The following is a 21,810-nucleotide window of genomic DNA, read 5'->3' on the forward strand; positions in this document are numbered from 1 at the left end:
TCTGCTTCGGAGTACACTAGGTTGGACTCACTGGACGAAGCGAGCGAGGTATCAGGTACAGAGTATAGGAGAGTCTCTGTCCTTTCGTTACCAGGTAGCACCCCGAAGGGTTCAGGAGGTCTCAGGGAGGACAGACCCAGGCGTGACTGCTTGCCTCTAAGTCTAGCACGTCTGGACTGCCTCTTGAGGTTGGGAGAAGTATTCCGGAAAGCGTAGTCACCCTGTAAGGATTCTGGGTGGGCAGTAGTCTCATTGGGCTGGAGAACTATTGCGCTACCCACACACATTACCCATTGGGGCTGCTCCGGGATACTGGGAAGTGAAGCTTCAGCAGGAGCCTCCGGGTTAGGATCATCGAAGACCATTAGAAAGGCCACCAGGAAGGCCATTAGGTCCCGGAGGATCGGATCCTGTGTTTCATATAGGGGGTTGATCCATTCCAAGGCATCACCCGCCAGGTAAGACATCATAAAGGCCACTTTAGCCCAATCGGAAGGAAAATAAAGAGGGTAGGCCTTAAAGTGTAGCATGCATTGCTCCACAAATGCACGACACTGTCTTGGATCCCCATAGTAACGTGGCGGATCCGCAGGAACGAGAGCTGATAGATCCATCTGGACGGTGCGTAATTCGCCTGGAACTCAGCTAAGGGAAAAAAAATTTATTTATTTTAATGCATATATTCGCTGGAAAAACTTCTCAGAGAGCGAAGGCCGTGGGGCTCAACGGGAACCATGGCCTGTGCATGCTGTTATGCACACGCCCGGGCTAGAGCGGCGTGTGCATGTGATTGGTAGTGATTCCACTGGACCGTGCCGGAGAGTGTATGCCTGGAGGGGCGTAACTAAGTATCTGCCCGATCCGACCAGGGTCGCACGACGGCATACGACGCCAGAGCACCAAGGAGGAACCGAGCAGAGGGACCAGGTGCTACTCCAGGACAGACCCCGGACACGGCTGTTGACCCACACAGGGGAATACAGGAACAGACTGGTAGACTGGCACACAGACTGGGATGCAGGCAGGCGGATATGCAGGCAGGCGGGTATGCAGGCAGGCGGGCAGGCAGGCGGGTAAAGGTAAGCACAGATAGAGTGCAGAAGACTGAGCAGGGAGGACAGGGCTCTGTTCACACAGAACAGACAGGAACTGAGTGTACGGAGGAGACCGACACTGCAGCGGGATACAGGAGCGGGTCTGGGAATACTGCCCCCAGAGAGGCGGGATGAAACAGGCTAGGAGCGTGCTCAGACAGGACAGACAAGATACACAGAAAGGACTCAGTTCAGACACGGGAACTAATACCGTAAAGCAGGAGACATACAGGACTAGTTCAGACACGGGAGCTGACACCGCAAAGCAGGAAACATACAGGACTTAGTTCAGACACGGGAACTAATACCGAAAAGCAGGAGACATACAGGACACAGTTCAGACACGGGAGCTGACACCGCAAGGCAGGAGACATACAGGACTTAGTTCAGACACGGGAACTAATACCGTAAAGCAGGAGACATACAGGACACAGTTCAGACACGGGAGCTGACACCGCAAGGCAAGAGACATACAGGACTTAGTTCAGACACGGGAACTAATACCGTAAAGCAGGAGACATACAGGACACAGTTCAGACACGGGAGCTGACACCGCAAAGCAGGAAACATACAGGACTTAGTTCAGACAGGCCTGGAAATAAGCCTCCAGGAAAGGCGGACAGGGAAACAAAGACGGGACCTGGCACCTTCAGAGTGCAAGCACACACTGAAAGAAACACTTATGCTCAGGCCGGGATAGAAGGGAGCTGCTGAGCTATATACCAAGTGTCAGACAGCAATAGGCTGAGGACGCACAAGGGGCGTGACCCACAGCAGGTACAAAGAGCAGGAAGTGATCGGGCGCCGCCCTTAAGCAGCAGAAACAGACACAGACACAAACAAGACAGCATGGAGGGAAGCCAGAGAGACATTCTGGACAGGAGATCAAGTGCGCGCTCCTGCACAGTGGGAGATGGACCACTATGCAAGGACGCCGCCAGGTATGTTACACCTGACAGCTGATCCATTATTACCCCCCCCCATTTTGACTGCAGAATAGAACTGTCATGTGTACTTACAATTGCTCATTTTGCCCCTTTACCTAGCTAATTCTTCTCTTTTCCATTAGGTCTATGACATTGTGATTAAAAACTGACTAGCTAAATCCTTCTCTGCTCTAGTCATGAGTCACTGCAAAAGTCCCTGGCAGGAGGAGGAGAAAGCAGCTGGGTCAGAAGTTGAAGAGGGGGATGACAAATCCAGGAAAAAGAGACTTCCTGTTTCTACATAGAGCCGAGAAAAGAGAAGAATTAGCTGTATAAGGCCAAAATGAGCAATTGTAAGTACACAGTGCTATATAGTATGATGACTGCAATATATTAAGAGGATAAAAACTTTGACGGCAGTGCCTCTTTTAGAACCTTATTATTAGGAGGCTGATAATGTGCTGCTAGTACATTATACGGGTTATTCCTCTTGACACGTTTTTGATATGCAGCACGATGTAGGGGCAAAGACTTATTCTAGCGATGTGTCACTTACTGAGCTGCTTGCTGCAGTTTTCATACAATCACTGTTTTATCTGTTGCTGATCTAACAGTTCTCTGAATGCTGAGCTCTCAATAACCCTGCGCAAACCACTGATTGGCAACTTTCTGCGTGCATAACCAGAAAGCTGTTAATCAGTGGTGGGAGCGAGGTTACATAGAAAAGAAAGACTACATGGCACAGTTAGTCCTAAAGTGATAATATCTTGCTAATAATGCACTAATTTTATTGAAACAACAATAATCAGCCCAGTAAGTGACACATTGCTGTAATCAGGGTCTACGTCCCTACACCATGATGCTCTCAGATTACATAACAAAAACCTGGTGACAGATTTCCTCTATGGGGATTAATACAAAAACATTAATACAAAAACTTTGCTTTTTGACATAATATCCTTTATTTCTCTCTTGCAGAAATTCATAGGACCTGAAGTATTAGAAACTAAAGAGTATGAAGCTGTCAAGAGACCTGACATTGCTTCTTTGGTAGATGCCCCATGTCTGTTAGATGACAATGACCTGATGTACACCAGATTCCGGTAATTATCTGATCTTATTACTTTCAAAATTAATCTGTCATTAGATTTATCCTCTTCAAAGCAACGGAGACCCTGATTCCAGCGTTCTACTGGTTATCTAAACAATGAGCTCAATCACACACACATATATACGTTTATATATATACATACATACATACACATATATGTGTATATATTTATATACACACATATATGTGTATGTGTGTATATATATATGACTCGCCCCCTGGGCCGTGGGGCACGCGGAACCGGGCAGTAGGGAGACGCTGGGAGTAGTAGTGGTGGCCCGGTCCCGCGGCTCAAGGTGGTCAGACCAATGTTAGTCTGCTACGTGCTTTAGATAATGTCTGACTACGCCACCCGTGGATTGCGGTTATTAGGAACCGCCGCTGCAGGGCAGACCGCTGGGGCTGATGATGTATGCAGCTGGGATGATGTGACTCCCCACGGGAAGAGTGAGGCCCCAGGGCAGTGTAGTGGATGGTGGGAGTGATGGTAGTGAGAGTCCCAGTGCTGATAGTGCTGGAGGCGCGAAGGAACACACAGACAACAAGTTACAGTCCAGGGTCTTTACTCGCAGTTCATGTGCTCCGGGTCACTTCGGCACCAGTAGTGACCGCCCGAGCCGTGCTGCGTCCACCAGGTGTGGGGCTCGGTCAACTCCCAGGCAGTTCAGAAGTATGGCTCAGGACCCCCTTTTGTCCTTTCTCTGGCCTGCCTCACCAGTGACCCACTTTTGTCCAGCTGCCGCGGACTTGTGCGGTTAAACGTGGGCCCCGTCCTCCGCTGTCCTATATGGTGCCTTCCTAGCAGGTTTGATGAGGTGTCGCACCAATAAATGATCACGACGACCGGTCTTTGGCTGAGGGTAGTTTCTCCTCCACCAACTTGGGATCCGGTACCCTTAATCTGCCTGACCCTTCACCCTGTATTCTCGTGGGTTCTTAGTGTCCCTTCCACCTTCTTGTTCCTGAGCCCTTCTGTTTCTCTCTCTTCTCCTTCTCTCCTGTTCTGTCTTCTCCTCCTTCCCTTGGCCTCTTCTCCAGGCTCACTTCTCCTTCTCCTCTCAGGCTCCGGCCTCTTCTCTAGGCCTGCCTCTGGAGCAGCACTCAGCCTGAGCTGCTGCTCCCTGTCAGCTCTCCTCACAGACTGCACCCAGATCTAAGATGGTGCCCACCTTTTATACCTCCCTCTAGCCATGAGCCCAGGTGACCAACAACCAATGGGCTCCTTCCTACGCTCAGGAACCAACCCCTATCTGCCCCTACAGCACTGGGTGTTCCACCCCCCTCCCCACTCCAGACAGGGACATAGTCGGTCGTGCCTGCACTTCTGTCTAGTGGGAGCACCGTTGAGCTGTCCCTCGGAAATGGGGTGTGTGTGCTGTATGCAGCTAACTGAGCCCTGGTCCACACTCCATCCTTACCCGGGAGTGGAATATCACACCTCTGGCAGAGGTGCAATACCCCTGTAGCGGCCGAACCCTCGGGGCGCTACATATATATATATGTATATATATATATATATACACACACACACACACATATATATATATATATAGTACAGACCAAAAGTTTGGACACACCTTCTCATTTAAAGATTTTTCTGTATTTTCATGACTATGAAAATTGTACATTCACACCGAAGGCATCAAAACTATGAATTAACACAAGTGGAATTATATACTTAACAAAAAAGTGTGAAACAACTGAAAATATGTCTAATATTCTAGGTTCTTCAAAGTAGCCACCTTTTGCTTTGATGACTGCTTTGCACACTCTTGGCATTCTCTTGATGAGCTTCAAGAGGTAGTCACCGGAAATGGTCTTCCAACAATCTTGAAGGAGTTCCCAGCGATGCTTAGCACTTGTTGGCCCTTTTGCCTTCACTCTGCGGTCCAGCTCACCCCAAACCATCTCGATTGGGTTCAGGTCTGGTGACTATGGAGGCCTGGTCATCTGGCGTAGCACCCAATCACTCTCCTTCTTGGTCAAATAGCCCTTTGTCCTGTTGAAAGAAAAAATGATGGTCCAACTAACCGCAAACCGGATGGAATAGCATGCCGCTGCAAGATGCTGTGGTAGCCATGCTGGTTCAGTATGCCTTCAATTTTGAATAAATCCCCAACAGTGTCACCAGCAAAGCACCCCCACACCATCACACCTCCTCCTCCATGCTTCACGGTGGGAACCAGGCATGTAGAGTCCATCCGTTCACCTTTTCTGCGTCACACAAAAACACAGTGGTTGGAACCAAAGATCTCAAATTTGGACTCATCAGACCAAAGCACAGATTTCCACTGGTCTAATGTCCATTCCTTGTGTTCTTTAGCCCAAACAAGTCTCTTCTGCTTGTTGCCTGTCCTTAGCAGTGGTTTCCTAGCAGCTATTTTACCATAAAGGCCTGCTGCACAAAGTCTCCTCTTAACAGTTGTTGAAGAGATGTGTCTGCTGCTAGAACTCTGTGTGGCATTGACCTGGTCTCTAGTCTGAGCTGCTGTTAAACTGCGATTTCTGAGGCTGGTGACTCGGATAAACTTATCCTCAGAAGCAGAGGTGACTCTTGGTCTTCCTTTCCTGGGGCGGTCTTCATGTGAGCCAGTTTCTTTGTAGCGCTTGGTGGTTTTTGCAACTGCACTTGGGGACACTTTCAACGTTTTCCCAATTTTTCGCACTGACTGACCTTCATTTCTTAAAGTAATGATGGCCACTCGTTTTTCTTTACTTAGCTGCTTTTTTCTTGCCATAATACAAATTCTAACAGTCTATTCAGTAGGACTATCAGCTGTGTATCCACCAGACTTCTGCACAACACAACTGATGGTCCCAACCCCATTTATAAGGCAAGAAATCCCACTTATTAAACCTGACAGGGCACACCTGTGAAGTGAAAACCATTTCTGGTGAGTACCTCTTGAAGCTCATCAAGAGAATGCCAAGAGTGTGCAAAGCTGTCATCAAAGCAAAAGGTGGCTACTTTGAAAAACCTAGAATTTAAGACATATTTTCAGTTGTTTCACACTTTTTTGTTAAGTATATAATTCAACATGTGTTAATTCATAGTTTTGATGCCTTCAGTGAGAATGTACAATTTTCATGGTCATGAAAATACAGAAAAATCTTTAAATGAAAAGGTGTGTCCAAACTTTTGGTCTGTACTGTATATATATATATATATATATATATATATATATATACACACACACACATATGTATGTGTATGTGTCTATATAATATATGTACAGTACAGACCAAAAGTTTGGACACACCTTCTCATTTAAAGATTTTTCTGTATTTTCATGACTATGAAAATTGTACATTCACACTGAAGGCATCAAAACTATGAATTAACACATGTGGAATTATATACTTAAAAAAAAGTGTGAAACAACTGAAAATATGTCTTAAACTCTAGGTTCTTCAAAGTAGCCACCTTTTGCTTTGATGACTGCTTTACACACTCTTGGCATTCTCTTGATGAGCTTCAAGAGGTAGTCACCGGAAATGGTTTTCACTTCACAGGCGTGCCCTGTCAGGTCTATTAAGTGGGATTTCTTGCCTTATAAATGGGGTTGGGACCATCAGTTGTGTTGTGCAGAAATCAGGTAGATACACAGCTGATAGTCCTACTGACTAGACTGTTAGAATTTGTATTATGGCAAGAAAAAAGCAGCTAAGTAAAGAAAAACGAGTGGCCATCATTACTTTAAGAAATGAAGGTCAGTCAGTGTGAAAAATTGGGCAAACTTTGAAAGTGTCCCCAAGTGCAGTTGTAAAAACCATCAAGCGCTACAAAAAAACTGGCTCACATGAGGACCGCCCCAGGAAAGGAAGACCAATAGTCACCTCTGCTTCTGAGGATAAGTTTATCCGAGTTACCAGCCTCAGAAATCGCAGGTTAACAGCAGCTCAGATTAGAGACCAGGTCAATGCCACACAGAGTTCTAGAAGCAGACACATTTCTACAACAACTGTTAAGAGGAGACTTTGTGCAGCAGGCCTTCATGGTAAAATAGCTGCTAGGAAACCACTGCTAAGGACAGGCAACAAGCAGAAGAGACTTGTTTGGGCTAAAGAACACAAGGAATGGACATTAGACGAGTGGAAATCTGTGCTTTGGTCTGATGAGTCGAAATTTGAGATATTTGGTTCCAACCACCGTGTCTTTGTGTGACGCAGAAAAGGTGAACGGATGGACTCTACATGCCTGGTTCCCACCGTGAAGCATGGAGGAGGAGGTGTGATGGTGTGGGGGTGCTTTGCTGCTGACACTGTTGGGGTTTTGTTCAAAATTTAAGGCATACTGAACCAGCATGGCTACCACAGCATCTTGCAGCGGCATGCTATTCCATCCGTTTTGCATTTAGTTGGACCATCATTTATTTTTCAACAGGGCAATGACCCCAAACACACCTCCAGGCTGTGTAAGGGCTATTTGACCAAGAAGGAGAGTGATGGGGTGCTATGCCAGATGACCTGGCCTCCACAGTCACTAGACCTGAACCCAATCGAGATGGTTTGGGGTGAGCTGGACCACAGAGTGAAGGCAAAAGGGCCAACAAGTGTTAAGCATCTCTGGGAACTCCTTCAAGATTGTTGGAAGACCATTTCCGGTGACTACCTCTTGAAGCTCATCAAGAGAATGCCAAGAGTATGCAAAGCAGTCATCAAAGCAAAAGGTGGCTACTTTGAAGAACCTAGAATATAAGACATATTTTCTGTTGTTTCACACTTTTTTGATAAGTATATAATTCTACATGTGTTAATTCATAGTTTTGATGCCTTCAGTGTGTATGTACAATTTTCATAGTCATGAAAATACAGAAAAATCTTTAAATACGAAGGTTGTCCAAACTTTTGGTCTGTACTGTATATATACATATATGTGTGTGTAGACACTGGTTAGGCTGCTACTGTAACGGCTTGAATATATATGACATTGATCAATTATCGTTATGGCCTCTGTTAGGTAATTACATAGATGATGCTCAGTGACGATAGTAAATGGCCCAGTAATACAATATGGGAGAAGAAAGGTGACACTCCCCATAAGGGTCTTGGTATCTTTATTGGCTAAAAAATAGCAGCTGACCTGTTACAGGAGAGCGCGGGTGCACGCTGGTGCCGACCATTTCCTGTTATTGTGCGCTTCATTTGGTGTGACTAATAAGACAAATAAATATACCAAGATACTTCTTACTTCTGGTGAGCTCTGATTGTCTTCTCCCATATTGTATGAGCTCAGTCTAACCCAACCTGCACCCAGAGCTGTGGAGTCCATTTTCGTGGAGTCGGAATCTGTATAAAATGTACCGACTGCGACTCCTAACCTAAAATATATAATAAATTGGGTACAGTAGTTCAATGCAGTTTGTGGGGAATATTGTTTCATAAGAATTTGGGAAAGTTATGAAATGTCCTATAAATGTCTGTCCTATTCCTGATCTAAGGGTCTAGACTTTTAGCTGAGATGAATCTGTGCTACAGTAAATTTATCACTTAAACATGAGTCGTGTATGAGGGAGTCGGAGTCATGGAAATTGAGGAGTCGGAATTTTGGCTTACCGACTCCACAGCCCTGCCTGCACCATTGATTTACAGCTTTCTGTCTACACTGTGCATAGACAACGCTGACAGCGGAGAGGGACATGGTTAGCCGGAGCTCATGAATATTAAGGACTGCATAGCAGGAGCTGATCATTGAGAGGACTAGCAGAGCTGAAGAAGATAACACAATTATTTATCAAAACTACAGCAAAGAGCCCAGTAACATCACTGGATTCGGGGTCTCGGCCCTCACATCATGCTGCTCTCAGATGAGGTAGCATAAACCTGGTGACAGATTCCCTTTAGTAACTACTACTTTTTAATGGTTCTTTAGTGACAGTGACCTTTTTCATCAGACACGATCTTCAATCCAACAAGTCCATGGACCCGAATAATTCAGACTCAGGATTTCTGACTATGATGTCGGCCAAGAGAGTGTGTGAAAAGAGTCTCCTTCCTGCAGACGATCATGCCTTTCAGAAAATCGCAGCTTTGGAAGATGAGCTGCTGCAGCTGAGAGCACAGATTGCTGCCATTGTTGCCCTACAACAGTCACAAGCCGCACAGTCTCGTAAGCCATTGTTTTTGTAATCCTTATTAATCACTTAATGGGTTAAACAGGTCAAGCTTTTGCTATGTATTTGGTATGATTTGATCTTGTCTTTTTTTCTCAGATACAGAATCACTGTACTCATTTGGCAGCCCAGGTAATGCCCTCCCACCCCCATCTTCAGCTTCTACACCACTTTCCGCACAGTTCTTACAATGTACAACCCCAGTAGCTCCGCTGCCCCTTCCTCCTCCTCCTCCTCCTCCTCCACCACCCCCAGTCCCATCTACTCAACTAAAATCTGCACTTGATCTTATAAGAGAATGTAAAGGGTTTCACAAATGCAGCCCGACGGAAAGCGAGGCTTCAGAGAAAGGCAGTGTGGATCAGCTCCCCAGTATGATGGATGTGTTAAAAGGCATGAATTCCATCAAGCTTCGGGCGGTCGAAAGGTAAGATCATTTTATAGATTTTCTTTAAATACAGTATATATTTTTTATTACAGACATGCGTGAAATAGAATGAAGGAGAAAACTGTATATAAAAAAAAAATCTGGCTCTGAGCCCGCATCTTTCCCCGCACATGACTGCTGATCTTGATGCGCCCATGGTGTTGGGGGACGATTCGGCGCCCGGGCCTTGCTGTTAGATTTGAGGGATGTCGCGGTGGCCAGTTCCCGAGCCCGTACCCTGGGGTCACTCTTAAAAGCAAAGGAATGGGGGAAAAGGTGTATGGGATAAGGGAAAGTTTGTGACGCCACCCGTTGGGTCTGGTGGGAATCACCAGCGCTGCTACAGTCCTCTGAGGCCAGTGATCAGTCAGCTTAGTTGGGTGCGGCTCCCCACAGGTGGAGTGGGGCCTCAGGGCAGCATAGGAGAAGGGATGCAGGACAGAGGGGACCCAGCCGGGTCAGGAGAAGAATAGGCACACTCACAACAGTTCACTTCAGTACCTTTACTGGTGGTGTTTCAGGCACGATCCAGGGCACTATAGGGTGAAGGGTGCATTTCAGGACTCTCCCCAGTGAGCGAGTGTGGGGCCTCCTGTTTCTTGCCTTTTCCTGATAAGTTTATGACCTGCCTGAAGCTAGGACTAACTTGGTCTCTGTCTCACACCTCCTGACCTGGTGGTAGGGCCTTCTGATAGAGATCACACTCCCTGGTCTCTTGGGCCTCTGTGATTCCTGACCCTGGGATAACGGTCAGCTTCTGGTGTTCCTGGGACATGTAGTTCGCCAGGGGTTCCGGTTGTTTCTGCTGGTTTTAGAGATCCTTGCAGACACGGACCCGGTGTCCGGTAAATGGTTTTGGGGTGAGCTGGCTAAGCTCCTCTGCCCCCTATGTAGCTCGCATACTCCACTTGCCTTCGGCCGCGCTCGGGGCCTTCACTAGGCTTCACACTGGCAGTAGGCCTCGCTACTCTTCACCGCTCTTATGGCGTCGGCACGCCGTAGGCTCACTAACCTGAGCTCACTGAGTCTGTGCTGGACTGACTTTCTCACAGGCTTCACTCTCTGTGGACTCCAGAATTAGACTAACTGCCTAGCTCCACCTTCCCTATTTATATCCCTAAAGGGCTCCCTCTGGTGGTCTGAGGTGGAAGGTGGAGGTGTGTGAATGCTATGAGGGCCTCTTGTGGAGGAATCCGTCCATGCACACCTCTAGGATCTGTGGCACCAATGCACAGCAGGGCGCCACATTCCCCCCTAGCAAAGCTCAGTACTCCCGGACTGAAGTACTTTTTATAACAACAATAACAATAACTCTTCCCTTTATGGGAGGCACTTTGCTTGAACGTTACATATAAAACATTATAAATAATAAATAGGTACGTACAATTCAATAAGCAACCTCAAAATTCAAGTCTCTTCCTGTGAGGTTCCCCGACAGGATGTCCATCTCACAGGGTAGAGTACTTGGTAGCTTGAGGGACCTGTCCAAAGCAAACCCTCCACGTAGGCCCTGGGGTGGCTGCAGGGCATGGCGATCCTGAGTTCGACCTCCGCTTGTGCCACCCAGACAGGTTTTTCTTCTGAGGTCACCTAAAGGGGCACTCCAGGGAGTGCAATTATTTACTGCAACAGTTTTTGGGCTGTACATAGTCCTCAGCCACAAAGTTCTTTATGTACCCTGGCGGGTAGTTAGAGGCAAACAAGAAAAGTGTCCATTTCACTTAGATTGTCCATTAAAAGGCAAAACACAAGTGAATAGATACATATACATGAAAATACACAATATAATACCCCAAGGGCAACTATCTACACTGTCAGTTTTATGATCTGCTACAAGCACTAAGGAAAGACAGGAGATCTGTCCCTACAATAGAACTAAGCTGGATCCCTACGATGTAACGGGGAACCTGATCCTGCGATTAGACCCGCTAAAGTCCTCGGCTAGTCTGAACGAAGTCCTATAGATGTGAGGGAGGGATCCCTATAAGAACTAGGGACTGGGAGAAAGATGGACATCTCCTAGCAGAAATTGTAGCAGAAATAAGACACACAAACAACATAGAACATAGAGGTCCAAAGACCCAGCAAAACCAACTGAGAAAGGCAAAAGAGCACCAAGCTAGTTCAAGAGTAGAAATTACAATGAAGTCCAGCAAGGCTAGGAGGGCGGAGCAGGACTAAATAGGCAAAAAAGGTCATGTGACCAGCAAGATAGAAAAAACCTAACAGGAGAGTTCTAACAGTACCCCCTCTTCTAAGAGGATCCTCCGGATCCCCTAGGCCCAGGCTTATCAGGAAACCTCCTGTGAAACGCTCTGACAAGTCTGGAAGCAGAAACATCATCCGCCCTCACCCATGAGTTATCCTCGGGTCCGAAACCCTTCCAAGCGACGAGATACTGCAAACTCCCCCTATACCGTCTAGAATTTAGGATGCGGGAAATTTCATATTCCCCGTCCTCCACCACCGGAGGAACAGTGGCAGAAGCGTCACCATCCGACACATCAGCTCTTTTCAACAGAGAAACATGAAACACCGGATTAATCTTCCAGGAGGTAGGAACCTCCAACTTAACAGCAGATTGGTTAACTATCTGAAGCACCTTAAAGGGCCCTACAAACTTGGGACCCAAGCCATGTCACCAATAGCAAACGAAACCTCTTGCCGTTTCCTATCAAAGTAACTCTTAGATTTTATGTTAGCCTCCTGAAGATCAGCACGCACATCCGTCCAAACTCTCTCCAAATCACCGGAAAAACTCTCCTCCTCAGGCACAGTCGATACCAATTTGGAGAATGACCCAAAAGACGGATGTCTCTCAGAACAACAAAAAAAAGGCGAACACCCAGCAGAAGAGGATGTATGGTTGTTAAGAGCAAACTCAGCAAGTGGCAAAAACTCAGACCACCCCTCTTGATTCTCTGCCACAAAGCAACGCAAGAACTGCTCAACATCCTGGTTCTTTCTTTCTGTCTGGCCATTAGACTCAGGATGATATCCGGATGAAAACGACAAATGAACTCCCAACCTGTCACAAAAGGCACGCCAAAAACGAGCCACAAACTGAGGTCCCCTATCAGAAACAATGTCAGTAGGAACGCCATGTAGTCTGACAATTTCCTTGTCAAAAGCCTTAGCGAGTGTCTTAGCGCAAGGCAGTTTGATGAAGGGAACCAAGTGACACATCTTGCTAAAATGGTCCACGACCACCCAGATGACCGTGAAACCCTCAGAGGGGGGGAAGGTCAGTAAAAAAGTCCATAGCCAGATGTATCCAAGGTGCACTAGGAACCTCTAGAGAGCAAAGCAACCCCGCAGCAGGAGCATGCGAAGACTTAGATCTAGCACACACAGTACATTGACGCACCCACTTAATGACTTCCTTCTGCCATCCAGGCCACCAAAAACTGCGACCCACAAGTCTGTTGGTCTCAGAAATTCCTGGATGACCTGCCAACCAAGACTCATGACACTCAACAAACAAATCTCTCCTAAAGGTCCTAGGCACAAACAACCTCCCATGGGGAGTGTTAGATGGGGCATTCTCCTGAGCTTTAAGAATCTCATCCTCCAAAATGGAGTCCAAAGCATCAAAAACAACACCTTCTTGTAAAATGCTCTCCTCCTCCTCCTCAGCACCGACCATGGGAGAAAAGCTGCGAGACAACGCATCAGCTTTAACATTCTTGGTACCCGGGATGTAAGTAACGGAAAAATTAAACCGCGAGAAAAAAAGTGCCCACCTAGCCTGACGGGCATTCAAGCGCTTGGCAGCATCAAGATAGATCAGATTTTTATGATCAGTGAAAACCTGAATGGGAAATTCAACACCTTCCAAGAGATGACGCCAGTGTTCAAATGCGAGTTTAATAGCCAGCAATTCCCGATTACCAATATCGTAATTAAGTTCAGTCTCAGAAAATTTTTTTGAAAAAAAGGCACAGGGATGTACTCCATCCTAGTTTTCCTGAGACAACACCGCACCGACCCCCACAGAAGAAGCATCAACCTCAACCAAAAACGGCTTAGTCACATCAGGCTGCATAAGGATGGGAGCAGAGGTGAACCTCTCCTTTAGAAACACAAAAGCTTCAATGGCCTCAGAAGTCCACTGAACTGCATTAGCACCTTTCCTGGTAAGATCGGTCAGTGGTTTGACAATAATAGAATTTTTTTTTATGAATTTTCTGTAATAATTGGCGAAACCCAAAAACCTCTGTATTGATTTCAAACCAATAGGCCTAGGCCATTCCTGCACAGCTTGAACTTTAACCGGATCCATCTCAAAACCTTCACTGGAGATAATGTAACCCTAAAAACTAATTCTCTGTACAGCGAACTCACATTTCTCTAGCTTAGCAAAAAGCGAATTGTCCATTAATAACTGTAAAACCTCACGTACGCTCCGCCAATGAGACTCCAGATCCGGCGAATAAATCAAAATGTCATCCAAATACACAACCACATTTTTGCCGATCAAAGGTCTAAGGATGTCATTAATAAGATTCTGAAAAAATGCTGGAGCATTGGTAAGACCAAAAGGCATAACCAGATTCTCAAAATGACCCACATGAGTGTTAAAAGCAGTCTTCCATTCATCACCCTCCTTCATGCGCAACAAATTGTATGCCCTCCGGAGATCAATTTTAGAGAACCACTTGGCCCCCACTAACTGGTTAAACAAATCATGAATCAATGGCAGTGGGTAAGGAATGCGTATAGTAATTTTATTAATCTCACGAAAGTCCAGACAAGGACGTAAACCGCCGTCCTTTTTTTTAACAAAAAAAATCCAACAGCCACAGGAGACTTGGAAGGCCTAATGTGACCGGCGGCCAAGCTTGTCTGTATGTATTCCTCCAAAGCTTTTCTCTCAGGAATAGTAAGATTAAATAAACGACTTTTAGGAAGAGTCGCTCCAGGGACAAATTCAATGGTACAATCATAGTCTCTATGGGGAGGCAAAATTTGCGATTCTTTCTCAGAAAAAACTTTCCAAAAATCCTGAATAGGTACAGGTAATTCCCCTTTATCCACTGCAGCAATGCACCCGTTACAACACTTGTCATAACACTTAGGGCTCCAAGACTTAATTTCATTGGTAGACCAATCCAGTACAGGATTGTGCAATTTTAACCAGGGTAACCCCAACACTACAGGAGAAGGCAAATTATTTAATACTACCAAATCCAAATTCTCTTGGTGAATACCATTAATAGTGAGGGGAAATTCACAGACCTTGTGAGTAACACTCTTTAAAGGAGAGCCATCGACAGAAACCACGGCAATAGGGGATGACAAAGGTTTGGGTTTTAATTTAAGTTTTTCCAAGAATCCCCCATCAATCACATTCAGAGTACAACCACAATCCACAAATACCCGAAATTCAATTAATTCTTCCTGAGCAGTGGTAGTAGGAGAAAGAAGTACACCCTTAGTATTTAAACAGGCTATACGGGCGTAACTGACCTTTTTTTTTCTTTGTTCACACAAAGCACACAGTTCCTAATGAAATGGTCAGACCCACCTCAATAAAAGCACAAACCTTCAGAAAATCTGCGGTCTTTTTCCTGAGAGCGGAGTGACATCGCCCCAATCTCCATCGGCTCTCCAATGTCAGTACAGACCCTCTCAAGACTCGGAGCTGACATGGCAGAGGTTTTACTCTCATTAACCCTTGCACGCAGTCTCCTGTCCCCCCGTATAGCTAATTGCATTGCCTCCTGCAAGTTTCCAGGTGAAGGATAAGCAATCAGCAGATCCTTAACCCTTTCCCCTAGCCCCGCAAGAAACAAACTTTTCAAAGCTGAATCGTTCCACTCCACCTGTGCAGACCACCGACGGAAGTGAGTACAATAATTTTCCACATTACCTGATCCCTGCCTCAAACGTCTTAATTCAGACTCAGCAGATGAGACACGATCAGGATCATCATAAAACAACCCCAAAGCAGAAAAAAAACTATCCACTGATCTAAAGCACGGATCACTAGGTTGGAGAGAAAAGGCCCATCCCTGAGGTTCCTTGCGCAAAAGTGACATTATGAACCCTATGCGCTGTGATTCATCACCAGAGGATCTGGGTCTTAAACGAAAATACAATAAACAAGCATTTTTAAAGGAAAAAAAATCTTGTTGTTCACCAAAAAATAAATCAGGCAAACGTACCTTTGGCTCTACAAAATGTGCTCCAGAACAGCTACTCACGTGTTGTTGGAGCTTGGCCACCTCCAGAGAGAGTCCTGCAAGCGTTGAGCCAAATCCTGAACCGAGACCATGATGGAAACTGGAGGTCTTTCCTTAGAGAAATTTTTTGGGCTGGACTTACTGTTATGATCTGCTACAAGCACTAAGGAAAGACAGGAGATCTGTCCCTACAATATAACTAAGCTGGATCCCTTCGATGTAACGGGGAACCTGATCCTGCGATCAGACCCGCTAAAGTCCTGGGCTAGTCTGAACGAAGACCTATAGATGTGAGGGCGGGATCCCTATAAGAACTAGGGACTGGGAGAAAGATGGACACCTCCTAGCAGAAATTGTAGCAGAAATAAGACACATAAACAACATAGAACATAGAGGTCCGAAGACCCAGCAAAACTGACTGAGAAAGGCAAAAGAGCACCAAGCTAGTTCAAGAGTAGAAATTACAATGAAGTCCAGCAAGGCTAGGAGGGCGGAGCAGGACTAAATAGGCAAAAAAGGTCATGTGACCAGCAAGATAGAAAAAACCTAACAGGAGAGTTCTAACATTCAGAGTTTCCTTCTTTACTCTCTGTATCTGACAGGGGTCTGACCTCGTGTGCTACGTGTCAACCTACGTGGTACTGGGATGCGTGAGGCACTAGTATTTGCACTACCTCCCATTCTGTCAGCTCTAAGTGTTGGGGAACTGCAGGGTTGCCTTAACCTGTCTACAGGACTGGCAAGTATACCATTGGCTGGGCCTTCTTGCTCTGCTCCAATCGGGGATCCTTCTTCCGGGGATTCTTCTTGAGCAGGCTCTTCTGAAGCACTTACGGGCTCTACTTGCTGTGGAGGGTCTTCTGGCTGTTGAAAGAAGTGGATCACAGGGATTATTACTGCTCCTCCTAGTTGAGGCCAATCTGCCGGTAAATCTCCTGTCAGTATGGAGTACTGCTTCTTTAGGCTCCTCCGGTACGGTGAGAGGCACTTCTTCTTGCGGCTTTAGCAGGTCTGGACACAACTTCAGATGATCTCTAGATACCGTTGCAGTCGTCATTCCTCCGACTCTACTAATTAGGCAGGTCTTCTTGTTATCAAATCTTGAATTTAACACAGTGTAGGGTTCTCTCTCCCACTGGTCATCAAGTTTGTGGTTTCTCCTTTTCCTCTTTAACACCACTTCTCCTGGTGTGAAGGGTTCTGCGGGCGCACTTTTATTGTAGTGGGCTTCCTGCTTGTCTCTTACCCGAGTGAGACTGTCTTCGACACAGGCCTGTACTCTTCTGTACTGCTCCTGTCTGGTCGTGTCCCAGTCATCAGTGGACCTATCTGCTTCCGGTTCTACTACACCAAGCTCCAGGTCCATGGGCAACTTCCCGGGTCTTGCTCGCATGAGATATGCTGGAGTACAATTGGTGGAACTCACAGGTATGTGGTTGTACAGATCTACCAGGTCAGGTAGTAGGTCTGGCCACTGATTTCTCTCCTCTAGTGGTAAGGTCTTCAGCAGGTCAATGACGATGTTATTCATCTTTTCACAGAGACCGTTGGTTTGGGGGTGGTACGGTGTTGTCCTGATCTTTTTACACCCGTACAGATGGCAGAACTCTTTAAACAATTCGGCCTCAAAGGCTGAGCCTTGATCTGTCAGCACCTGCTTCGGGTGTCCGTGGGGCCTGCAGAAGTACGCCTGAAACGTCTTCGCCGTGGTTTCGGCCGTCAGATCCTTGACGGGGGCGACCACCAGGAACCAGGAGTAGTGATCCACCATGGTCAGGGCATAGGAATATCCTGACCTGCTGGGTGACAGCTTGACATGATCCAGGGCTACGATCTCTAAGGGACGAGTCATCTTCATGGGTTGCAGGGGTGCCTTCTGGCTGCTGTAGTCTTTTCTTCTGAGGCTACAGGGTCCACAATTCCGGCACCACCTCTCAATGGAACTGCGCATTCCTACTCAATAAAACCGACACTTCAGAAGGGTTTCTAGCTTCTTCCAGCCAAAGTGCCCCGCCTGATCGTGGTAGGCTTCCAACACCATCTGGATGTCTGTCTTGGGCATCACTATCTGCCATACCATCTCATGGGTTTTGGGGTTGACGTACCTCCGGCACAGCTTCACCCTATAGATGAACAGCCGGCTCTTCTCATTCCACAGCTGCTTGGCTTGGAGAGACGCTTCCTTCTCCAGGGAGGAACCTTCCTTGGTTATCAGTTCTTTGATACGGCTGACAACCGGGTCGCTATCCTGGGTCTCCTTCCAGCTGTGGTGATGCAGGGGGTTTAATGTCTTACCACGTTGCCTCCTGGAAGCTTGTTGCTCGTGGACCACTCCGTTCTGATGAAAGGCAGGTAGTTCAATCTCCTCCAGGTCATCCACTTCTTCTTCAGTATCCGACTGGTGAGGCATCCTGGACAGGGCATCGGCGTTGGCGTTCTTGCAGCCTGCCCGGTACTTAATAGTGAATTGGTAGTTTGACAGCCTAGCCATCCATCGTTGTTCCATGGCTCCTAGCTTGGCTGTTTCTAGATGAGTCAAGGGGTTATTATCAGTGAAGGCAGTGAACTTATTGGAGGCTAGGTAGTGCTTGAACCGCTCGGTGATGGCCCAGACCAGGGCCAGGAATTCCAACTTGAAGCTACTATAGTTCTCTGGGTTCCTCACGGTCGGGCGGAGCTTCCTGCTTGCATAGGCGATCACCTTCTCTCAGCCATTCTGCTTCTCACTCAGTACAGCTCCTAATCCTTCATTGCTGGTATCAGTGTATAGCAGGAATGGTTGGCTTTAGTCAGGGTAAGCTAGGATCTCTTCACCGGTCAGGATCTCCTTCATCACCTCAAAGGATTCAACTTGCTCCTTTCCCCACTGGAACGGGGGGTTTCTGCCTCTCTCGGACTGTCCTACCAGGAGATCTTGCAAAGGTGCCGCTTTCTTGGTATAGTCCTTCACAAACCTCCGGTAATACCCGATTAGTCCCAGGAACTGACGTACCTCCTTGAGGCTCTTCGGCTCCGGCCATTTCTGGATGGCAGTGACCTTCTCCGGGTCTGGTGCTACTCCCTCTGGACTAACGATGTGCCCCAGGTACTGTACCTTCCTCTTGAGCAGGTAGCACTTTGAGGGCTTCAGCTTCATCCCATACCGGGACAGCGACTCAAATACCTCCGCCAGGTGCTTCAAGTGGTCCTCATACGTTTTGGAGTACACTATCACGTCGTCCAGGTATAGTAGTACAGTCTCGAAGTTGCGGTGTCCCAAGCAGCACTCCATCAATCTCTGGAATGTTCCGGGGGCATTGCAGAGTCCAAACGGCATACTATTGAACTTGCAGAGTCCCATCGGGGTTGTGAAGGCCATCTTCTCCTGATCCTCCTCAGCAACAGCTACTTGCCAGTACCCACTAGTGAGGTCAAGGGTGGAGAAGTAATTTGCAGACTTTAAGGCAGCCAGGGATTCCTCTATATGAGGTAAAGGGTATGCATCTTTATGTGTAATGCGATTTACTTGTCTGTAATCTACACACATTCTCATGCTTCCGTCCATTTTCCTGACTAGAACTAGGGGAGCTGCCCAGGGACTACATCTATCCCTTACTACCCCTGCCTTCTTCATGTTGTGCAACATCTCCTTCTGGTAGTGTGCTGGTGGTATAGGCCTGTAACATTCTTTGATGGGTGGATGGTCACCTGTGGGGATATGGTGTTGAACCCCCTTAATCCTCCCAAAGTCAAGTGGGTGCTTACTGAATACCTGCTCGTATTCCTGAACCACCCGGTGTACACCCTGCTTCTGATGGGCAGGAGTGGTGTCTGTCCCAACATGGAGCTGTTGACACCAATCCTCCACCTGGGTTCCAGGGTCATTATCCTCCACTTCGTCTGGTGAGGTTAAGGACTCCGCCGTGTGTAAGGAGTTGTTATTTACTGTGTACAGTTTGGCAACAGTGGCGTAGTGTGGTAATCTAATCTCGTCCTCCCCATAGTTTAGGAGGCATACGGGCACCCTCCCATTGCGTACATTCACTACCCCTCTGGCAGTCAAGAGTGTAGGTCTATGTTCCGAGCTAAGGGGCTCTACTACCGCCTGGTAGCTCCGTACTTTGAGACCTTTTGCTGCTCTACACCAAATCAGCATTTCACTCATCGGGGGGATCACAATGAGTACCGGGTCTGTCACCCGTACGTTACCAATTTCACCGCCTGTTAGCTTTACCTGTTGCTGGTACATAAAGGCTCAGATTTCTTTCTGCAGTGCCCTTCTGTGCCCTGGTCTGGCAGTGTCAGCTATCTGTTGGAGCAAGAACAACACTTCCCCCAAACAGTTACTAACAATATTAGTACCAAGTACCATATACAAGTTTGTATCATCAGGATTAGTCTCTACTACAATTAGTCCCTGGTCCTTCAGTTCCACTCTTCCCACCTTTACTGCCACATCCTTAACCCCGACTAGGTTAAGGGGGAGGCTGTTTGAGGCATAGACGGAAAGATTTGGATCTGGTGGGTGAAGTTCGTCTATAGACCAGAACCTTTTGTAGAGGACATCAGGCGTGATGGTTACCTGAGATCCTGTGTCCAGCAGAGCGGGTGTCGCGATGCCGTCCAGCACGATGGACAGGAAAGGTCTTCCTCCCACGAACCTGTGGTACCAGTTTGATGGGCCTGCGGGGTCTACTCCTGGGTGTCGGAACCTCGGCCCCAGGGTTTTCTCGTTTAAAGGAAAGCTCTGAATGGCGTGACCTGTCTTGTGACAGCGGTGGCAGACAGGGTCCCTCGGCGGGCGGCGTTGGTCGCTGGTCCTCCCAGGGGGTGGCATTGTCCTCCTCATCCTTCTCATCCAGGGGACATCCTCAGGGCTGTCGGCTAGCAGGATCCTTCCTTCTGCCTCGGGCTCCGTCCTCAGCTGCAGGACACTCAGTACAGTGGTCAGGGTTTTGCTCAGCTGGCACACTTCAGAGCGCAGGCTGTCCAGCTCACTAGGGGACGTTGCTGGAACCTTGGCTTCAGCAGCCACCGGGGAAAAGGTGGATGCTGCAGGCACTGGGGTGGCCCCACCCTGGTAACATTGGATAGCAGTTGTTTCCAGGGGCTGCAGTCCTTTTATAGCCATTTCCTTAAGGGTGTCAAAGGTGCCATCTGGATGATCCAGGGACCACCAACGCACAGTCCTGCTCTCCTCTTGGGACCTCAGTCCCAGGATAAACTGTTCCTTCAGCATTTTATTTTCATCATTGAAGCTGGTTGGACTAACCTGTTTCAGAGCCCCTTGTAAATGCCAGGCATAGTCCCGAACACTGTCCTCCGGTTGCTGAGAGCAGTTGTAGAACCTCATCCGGAGGTCTGTCTCAGTACAATTCTCAAAGACAGTCTGTAACTTTTTAGAGATTGCGGACACTGACTCCTGGTCTGCGGCCGACCAGCTTTCTACTTCTCGCTCCGCAGCATCGGTCAATTGTCCCAATACAACATCAGCTCTTTGCTTGCCTGTCATAGAGTACATGTCCAGTATACCGCATATTTTCCTTTTGAATCCAGACAGGGTATCTGGTTTGCCGCTGTACTGGGGGAGCCACTTCGCTCCAGGGATGTACGGTATGACAGGGGTTACAGGCCCTGCTGGTGGAGCGGCTGCTTCGGCCTGCTCGGCGCCGAGCACGGGTTGGACATCAGGGCCAATTAACCGGTACTCCGGCGTTGTGCTGTTCTTCGGACATTCTGGCGCCCCCCTAGCGAACCGTGGCCTACCTTCTTTTCTTTTCTTCCGGTAGGCCGCAGCTCCGCAGGTGATGGTCTTCTTCAGGACCTTGTGTGGCGCCCTGCTATGCATGAGTGCCACAGATCCTAGAAGGGTGCATGAAAGGATTCCTCCACAAGGGGCCCGCACAGCATACACACACCTCCACCTTCCACCTCAGACCACCAGAGGGAGCCCGTCAGGGATATAAATAGGGAAG

At 47.6% G+C, this 21,810-nt stretch overlaps 1 protein-coding gene across 1 annotated transcript in view; it reads left to right on the forward strand.

Moving 5' to 3' along the window:
- Positions 1-21,810, forward strand: part of LOC141176265 (mitochondrial fission regulator 2-like) — an 84,039-nt gene that overhangs the window by 54,243 nt on the left and 7,986 nt on the right. Inside the window, exons 4-6 of the mRNA XM_073660226.1 lie at positions 2,999-3,123; positions 9,026-9,240; positions 9,344-9,671. Coding sequence (XP_073516327.1) covers positions 2,999-3,123; positions 9,026-9,240; positions 9,344-9,671 — 668 coding nt within the window. The remainder of the gene's footprint in view (positions 1-2,998; positions 3,124-9,025; positions 9,241-9,343; positions 9,672-21,810) is intronic.

This window comes from Phyllobates terribilis, unplaced genomic scaffold (genome assembly GCF_046119375.1).
Source record: "Phyllobates terribilis strain yellow unplaced genomic scaffold, ASM4611937v1 Scaffold_21__1_contigs__length_20361869, whole genome shotgun sequence".
NCBI lineage: Eukaryota > Metazoa > Chordata > Amphibia > Anura > Dendrobatidae > Phyllobates > Phyllobates terribilis.